Genomic DNA, 8,256 nt, shown 5'->3' with positions numbered 1-8,256 from the left:
TTATAGTGTTTGGCCCAAGCACTTGCAAGTTGGTGTCCTGTCTCCCCAATATAGAGGAGACTAAATCAAGAGCAACAAACACAGTAGGTGACATGTGTGGAAGTACAGGTAAATCTCTGTCAGATGTGGAAGGATCCTTTGGGGCCTTGGACAGAGGTGAGGAGGGAGTTGTGGGTGCAGGTTTTGCACTTCTTGCGGTGGTAGGGGAAGGTGCTGGGAGTGGAGGGTGGGTTGGTGAGGGTTGGTGGACCTAACAAGGGAGTCACGGAGGGATTGGTCTCTCTGGAATGCAGATGAGGGGTGGGAGGAGAATATATTCCTGGTGGTGGGGATCTCACTGTAAGTAGAGGATGATGCATTGTATCTGGAGGTTGGTGGGGTGGAAGGTGAGGACAGCGAGGGGTTCTATTCTTGTTATGAATGGAGGTGTAGGGTTTAAGGGTGGAGGTGTGAGAAGTGGAGGAGTTGCACTGGTGGGCATCGTTGACTACATGGAAGTGGAAATTATAGTATTTGAAGAAGGAGGCCATCTGGGATCTTCTATAGTGGAATTGTGGGACATACACACTAAGCAACCCCACTGCCCTGTGGCTGAACACTTTAGCTCCCCTTCCAATTACGCCAAGGATATGCAAGTTCTGGGCCTCCTCTACCACCAAACTCTAGCCATCCGATGCCTGGAGTAAGAATACCTCATCTTCTGCCTTAGGACCCTGCGACCACATGGGATCAATGTGGATTTCATCAGGTTCCTCATCCCCACTCCCCCAACTTATCCCAGATCCAACCCTCCAACTCGGCACACCCTCTTGAACTGTCCTACCTGTCCATCTTCCTTCCCACCTATCCACTCCACCCTCCTCTCCGACCTATCACCATCACCCCTCACCTTCATCCACCTATCACATTCCCAGCTATCTTCCACCAGTTCTACCCTCCCATCCCATTTATCTCTCAGCCCCCAAACCTCATTCCTGATAAAAAAAGCTAATGCTCGAAATGTTGACTCTCCTGCTCCTTGGATGCTGCCTGACTGCCTGTGCTTTTCCAGCGCCATATTCTTCGATAATGTGCCAAATGGCTTGCTTCCATGCTGTACAATTCTCTGGCCCTGATTTGAGCCCATTCAAGATGGACACATACTTAAATAATAAAATCAGGCTTTAGGAATCTATGCTACTGACTATGAGCTTCTAATGTTCTGACAAAGAACTCCTCCAGTCATTATGTACAGTGATATTTGTAATATGTTCACTTGTTAGGCCTCAGTTAGAGAATTGCATACAATATAGGGAACATGAACACACTGGAGAGAATTCTGATCTGGTTTACAAGAAAAGGTTGAGGAACCTCAGTTATGAGAATAGCTTGAAGAAGCTTGGACTGTTCTCCTTGGAGAAAACACAACCAAGAGGAGATCTTATAGAGATTTTCAAGATCATGAGTGCGCTGGATACATGGGAAGAAACTGTTCTTATGTGTAAAAGGAACAAGAACAAGAGGGCATAGATTTAAAGGGATGTGCAAAGTAAGCGAGGAAATGTTTTTCACTCAGTCATAAGTGAGTGAATGGAATGCTGTCTGATAGGGTGGTGAGGTAATTTTGATTGACACACGTAAAAGGCCATAGGATGATGATTTGGGTAAAACTAATGAGGAAGAGCAATAATGTGGGGGAGAAAAACAGGAGATTGCCACTGGGTAATGATGCTCAATTAATAAGTCAGCACAGGCACACCGGCCGAATGGCCTTCTCCTGCGCAGTAACACCGCCATGATTAGGTAATAAACATAGCAGCCAGGGAGAGTTTCTTATATCAGCAATATCATTAAAACCCAAATGCTTTAGTTCTGTGATTAAATCTACAGATTCTGTAGATTTTGCTGGATTCTGACAGATGTTTGGGTACTCGTGTGTTTAATTTATTTCATATTGTTCACGAAAGAGCAGGGTCGGCAGTTAACTAATACTCAAGGGCATGAAGAGAGGTACTGTTTATCTTCATCACGTATGTAATTCCAGTATTTTGTTTAAATTTCTGTTCTGTGCCTTACATTTGTAACTCTTACTCTATGAGGGATATTTTTTGTTTGGGTTTGAAATTTTTGCTGGTGTATTTATCCCCTTGATTGATATTGACTGTTTTAAATGAAACATCAGTAGATTAGATTAGATTACATTACATTACAGTGTGGAAACAGGCCCTTCAGCCCAATAAATCCACACCGACCCGCCGAAGCACAACTCACCCATACCCCTACATTTACCCCTTACCTAACACTGCGGACAATTTAGCATGGCCAATTCACCTGACCTGCACATCTTTGGACTGTGGGAGGAAACCGGAGCACCCGGAGGAAACCCACGCAGACACGGGGAGAACGTGCAAACTCCACACAGTCAGTCGCCTGAGGCGGGAATTGAACCCCGGTCTCAGGCGCTGCGAGGCAGCAGTGCTAACCACTATGCCCCCGTGCTTAACTCACCTCAAGGGGAACATTTAGGCGCAGCAGTTACCAGCTGCAAACCTGCGCTCCAAATGGGACAGAAAAAGTTTTTTTTAACCAACTACCCCATCCCCTTTAATAACGAAGCACCAGCAATTCATATCGTTATACCCTGATCTGTTCCAAATGCAAATAAACATGCATCAATATTGTATACTATTAATCCTGCTTTGGGATTATAAATGAATTTCTGGCAAGACCATTTCTTGTCGTTTCAGATGATGTCACACTATTCAAAAGTCAAAAAAAAATCTGACTTTTATTTTGCTCAGTAAGCCAAAACGTAGTGTTGCTTTAGCAGACGCTAGCCTCAGTCCTATTTATGAATCTCCGACTTGTGTGAACCCAACCCGAATGGTAAGCCTGTTATTGAAGCAGCTGTTCTACCCACACCAACATGTTTTTCATTTCTGACTTAAAATACATAGTTCCGCAATGACAATTTCATCATTGTCTCCCTTATATGTATCCGTGTCTCGAATGTACCCTACCAGAAACATTACACTTACTATCAGTTAACCTTTGCATTTACGACCCGTAAACGATCAACGAGAATGCTGTAGATAATATTTAACGACAGTTTACTGAACTAAGAAAGACTAGGCACATTTCGAGGGCATGTAAAGTTTTTTATTTGCTATCAGTCTCTGACCCGTTGGGTAAGGACCAGCCAGCTACTTTACTGTATTGCCTGCCTCTGCCACGGTTCAAGAGGGATCAAACGTAACGAAGTTTACACTTTCTGCCAAAGAACAAGACTAACCAAACATGAAGGTCAGTAACCAGCGCGACATAATTATTTCACGGTGTGAAAGGTTGTTTTAATGCAGTACAATCAGAATCAGATGCAAAGTTTGAGCCACTTAAAATGTTTTCACGTTAGATGCATTTGAAAGAAGAGTTTCTATTGGGGTGGCGTTACTATAACTTTGTACAAAGCGGAATTCTAGTCGAATCATAATGGTTTGATGGAATTTGTTTTTTGCGAGCTTAACTCCTAACGGGGAATGAAGGAGCATTGGTTTGGTAGAGCGTTTCCAACGTACTCTTTTCCCATGAATTCTTTGCATTTCAGACCGTTTTAAAAGTTGCGCTGGGGGTCATTGCAACTGCTGTCGTCATCATCGTGATCGTAGTTCCCATTGCAGTTCTGGTCGGAAATAGTAAGTGCGTTTAAAGCTGTTTAGATATCGGAGCACGTCATTCGTGATGTCTTCAGTTCTTATTTGTAGAAAGGGTTGATTTTTCCACGAACCAGCATAAATTGATGGAAAAACACAAGATTGTACAGAGCTCTGTTGCTCCCATTATGTCAATCTAATGTGTTACAGTGCGTTGAATCTGCAAAAGTTATCAATGCTTCTCTAAACACATCCTTGGTAAATATTGACTGATATTTGCAGTGCAGATACTTTCATACCACGTGCACAATTTCAGTGAGGCGAGGAATTCACCAAAGTGCGAATTTTACATGTAGTTAGAAGGATCTAATAATTAGATTTATGATGGCACAGATATGGGACATTAAGCCAATCAACTCGATAATTAATTGTTTATAATATTGTACTTCATCGACTGTAAGTCTTTTATTGATACCCCATATTTTATATTTCTAATCTTTTTGTTAAAAATAGTTTTCAATTTGCTTTACTAGTTCTGCCTATTGCACTTGTATATGACATTTTCAGACAGTATTACTTACTTTAATTTTCTTATCACTGACGGCTACTACAAATTGCAGAATATATGTGGGAGTACTCACATTCTAAATCTTTATTAACATTTCAGGATTGGGAGAAACCTCTTCACAATTCTGCAAGGTTTAAATCAAAACTACAAATTAAAACCAATTTTTCCTTCACAATTAAAACAGCGAGCTGCAAAAGAATAAGATTATTACAACAAACAAGGAATGCTGGTACGGCACATAAGAGAGTAACCTTTCTTGTGTGTCTGATCTGATTCTTTGGTACAGCAATACAAATAGATGTACTCCCTAATTTATCCCCTTTAAATATTTATCCAGTTCCCTTTGAAAAAATACTGTTTCCATCCTTTTCAAAATATCTGTTTGAGCAGCACATTCCAGATCACCACAGTCTGCTGAGAGTAAAATATTTCCTCATGTCCCCTTTGGCTCTGTTGTCTACCACCTTTAAAACTAGGTCAAATAAAACAGGGAAAATGAGTTCTGGAAACCTGAAACAAAAACAGAAAGTGCCGGAGAAACTCAGCAGGTCTGCCAATATCTGTGGAGTCAGAAACTGAGCTAATGTTTTGAATGCAGTGTTATGATAAAGGGTCACTAGACTCAAAATATTAACTCTGTTTTTCTTGCCAAAGAAGCTGCCAGACCTGCTGAGTTGCTCTAGCATTTGCTGCCTTTATTTAAAAATGGGTCCTTTCGTTAACCCTTATGCCAATGGAAACTCTATCGAAACTATTCATGAATTTCAACACCCCTATCTTATATCCTCTTAAACTTTGTAATGTAAGGAATAAAATCCAATTTCTCTCAACAAATAACTGAAATCTGTCATTCCTTGTGTTGTAACAAATCTTTTCTGCTCCCTCTCTTGGTTTTGGGACCTATTTGAAAGTGTGGGACATGATTTCTGAGGACAAAATCATTTCTGAGGCCTACATGTAAGTTGGTAAACCTCACTTTGCCACCAGCACCCCACCCCCAGCTCCCACTCCCTCGGCTGTCCTTATGAGTGCTGAACTGGATTTTAGAATTGCTAAAATCCCTAATCCCTGCCTCTACAAGTTCTAGAGTTGCTCTTCCCACTGAGGAAGTCTGCATTGAAAGGCAAGATTTTAATGTTTTGCCAGCTTCAAATATCACTGCTGGATATTGTTTTATATGTAGCTGTATTTTTAAAAATTGAGGTTTTGGTTAAGAAAAAGAAGGAAGCGTATGTCAGGTATAGACAGCAGAGATCAAGTGAATCCTTAAAACAGTATACAGCAAAAGTAGTAGGAGTATACTTAAGATGGAAATCAGGAGGGCAAAAGGGGACATGAGATAGTTTTGGCAAATAGGGTTAAGGAGAATCCAAGGGGTTTTTATAAATACATTAAGGACAAAAGGGTAACTAGGGAGAGAGTAGTGTCCCTCAAAGATCAGCAAGGCAGCGTTTGTGTGGAGCCGCAGGAGATATTGACCGAGTATTTTGCATCAGTGTTTACTGTGAAGAAGGACATGGAAGATACAGAATATAGGCAATAGATAGTGACATCATGAAAAACGTCCATATTACAGAGGTGCTGGATGTTTTGAAAAGCATGAAAGCATAAATCCCCAGGACCTGATCAGGTATATCCTAGAACTTTGTGGGAAGCTAGGGAAGTGATTGCTGGGCCCTTTGCTGAGATATTTATATCATCGATAGTCACAGGTGAGGTGCCAGAAGACTGGAGGTTGGCTAACGTGGTGCCATTCTTAAAGAAAAGGGTAAGGAAAAGCCAGGGAACTATAGACCAGTGAGCCTGATATTGGTGGTGGGCAAGTTGTTGGAGGGAATCCTGAGGGACAGGAGTTATATGTATTCGGAAAGGCAAGGACTGATTAGGAATAGTCACCATAGCCTTGTGCTTGGGGCATCATGTCTCACAAACTTGATTGAGTTTTTTTGAAGAAGTAACAAAGAGGATTGATGAGGGCAGAGTGGTGGACATGATCTATATGGACTTCAGTAAGGCGTTTGACAAGGCTTTTCATGGGAGACTGGATGGCAAGGTTAGATCTCATGGAATACGGGGAGAACTAGCCATTTGGACACAGAACTAGACCTAAGGTAGAAGACAGAGGTGGTGGTGGAGGTTTGATTTTCAGACTGGAGGCCTGTGACCAGTGGTGTGCCACTAGAATCGGTGCTGGGTCCACTACTTTTCATCATTTATATAAATGATTTGGATGTGAACATAGGAGGTATAGTTAGTAAGTTTTAAAATGACACCAAACTTGGAGGTGTAGTGGACAGCAAAGAATGTTACCTCCGAGTACAATGGAATCTTGATCAGATGGCCCAAATGCTGGCAAATAGGACTAGATTAGGTTAAGATATCTGATTGGCATGGACGAGTTGGACCGAAGGGTCTATTTCCATGCTGTACATTTCTATGACTTTATAACTGTTATGATTTGTCCTAATGCTTTACTTGGAAAAACAGGTTATCCATCCTATTGTGACCAGCACTTTCACTGAAATCCGTTAGACTAATTTTTACATTGGAAAATGTGCCAGAATGGATTCAAAACTGAGAAAATATTTTCAGAAACCCTCCTGTCCTGTTATGGACTGTGGTTTAAATGTCACAAAAACTTCATCTTTGAGAAAAATTGTTCTGCTACAAAACATTTAAAAGAAAGCTGTTTCACTTGTTTTACTCCACTGATTGACTGGAAATTTGTTTTGAAATGGAAAAGATACATTTTGTTATTTCATCTTAATTGTCTGTAGCTGCTAAAATTTATGACCATCATGAATGCAAGGCTGAGTTTCAAAAGCAGTGATCTACTACCACAGTTGTTCATGGGTATGAAAGCTCAGTTTTAAACAATTCTGATAACATTGTCAGTCTTTGCAATTTGAGAAGGATTTCTTTTTGTCACAATTTCATGATCACTTAAGGGTTTTCATTGGGAGGAAAGGTTTTTGCAGTATCAATGTCACTATGTTTGAAATGCAGATTTATTAGGTTGTTGGATGTTTCAAGTTTTCTAATTGTATTCGTAAGAATTTCCACTGATATTACATACCACTTTACCTATTAGATACAGCATGATTTGCCTTTGGTCAATAACTTGGGAATTTCCTACCTAATACTATACTGAAAGCTTCATCACAGTAAAGAGTATGCATTTAGATCATGCCTTTCAAGAATAAAGATAGAAGAATTGCGAAGAAATGTTGTGGTTAGATCAAGTAACTTATTTTATGAGGGAGATTCAGAAGCTATATTGTTTCCCAAAACATTTTACTTTGAAACTTTATTTGGTGCTTTTTCTGGAATTTTGGAATAGATGTAAATAATGTGGTGCATATACAAGGTCTGAGAGGGTACAGTTTGTCAAGCTGGACAGAAAGCAATTACAAAGGCATCCTTTCATTATCAAGAATCAAAATAAAATCTATTTGTTTCAAATTGCTTCAAGTTATTTTGCAGCATTTTGCTGATCTTTGAAATTACTGATATTGTGATACTTGATATTATTGACATTATTTTGTATAATATTTTGCACAATTAATTAACTCATTTGATTAAAATGGATTTGAACCTTATAAAAGTGTACACTTTTTTTTTCAAATTCTCTCATGAAATGTGGCACCACTGAGAGTAGCATCTTTTGACCATCCATCATCATCATGAAATGGATGGCTTTTTAGGCCATTTCAGAAGGCACCTAAAAGAGAACCAGTTTGTGTGGATCTTGAGTCACATGTCTGGCAGACTTCCTTTCCCAAGGAAAGACTTTAATGAGCCAGATGGATAATGATAACTTCATGGTCAATGCTCCTCAGATTAGCTTTCAATTCCAAATATATGAATTGCATTCAAGTTCCACCAATTGTTGTGGTAGGATTTGAACCCATATCTCCAGGATAGTAGTCTGGACCTCTGCATTACTAAGATGACAAAATTACCCTGAAACTATCATTTGCCGAGTGGATTTACAGTTCCTTTAAACGTTCATCTGTTAACACCTCAACCTCCAATAATGAGTTGGCTTTAATCTCTATA

At 40.1% G+C, this 8,256-nt stretch overlaps 1 protein-coding gene across 2 annotated transcripts in view; it reads left to right on the top strand.

Moving 5' to 3' along the window:
- Positions 1 to 2,869: 2,869 nt before the first annotated feature.
- fap (fibroblast activation protein, alpha) overlaps positions 2,870 to 8,256 on the top strand; it is an 83,507-nt gene continuing 78,120 nt past the window's right edge. Inside the window, exons 1-2 of one of the 2 annotated variants that reach the window (XM_043693869.2) lie at positions 2,870 to 3,282; positions 3,584 to 3,671. In XM_043693869.2, the coding sequence (XP_043549804.2) occupies positions 3,277 to 3,282; positions 3,584 to 3,671 (94 nt within the window). In that variant the 5' untranslated portion in view covers positions 2,870 to 3,276. The remainder of the gene's footprint in view (positions 3,283 to 3,583; positions 3,672 to 8,256) is intronic. The other variant, XM_043693870.2, reaches the window with a different exon arrangement.

Source organism: Chiloscyllium plagiosum, unplaced genomic scaffold (assembly GCF_037043375.1).
Source record: "Chiloscyllium plagiosum isolate Xiang-an unplaced genomic scaffold, Cpla_swu_hap1 HiC_scaffold_7, whole genome shotgun sequence".
Taxonomy (NCBI): domain Eukaryota; kingdom Metazoa; phylum Chordata; class Chondrichthyes; order Orectolobiformes; family Hemiscylliidae; genus Chiloscyllium; species Chiloscyllium plagiosum.
Note: the sequence above shows the minus strand (reverse complement) of the source record. Positions and strands in the feature narration are given on the sequence as shown.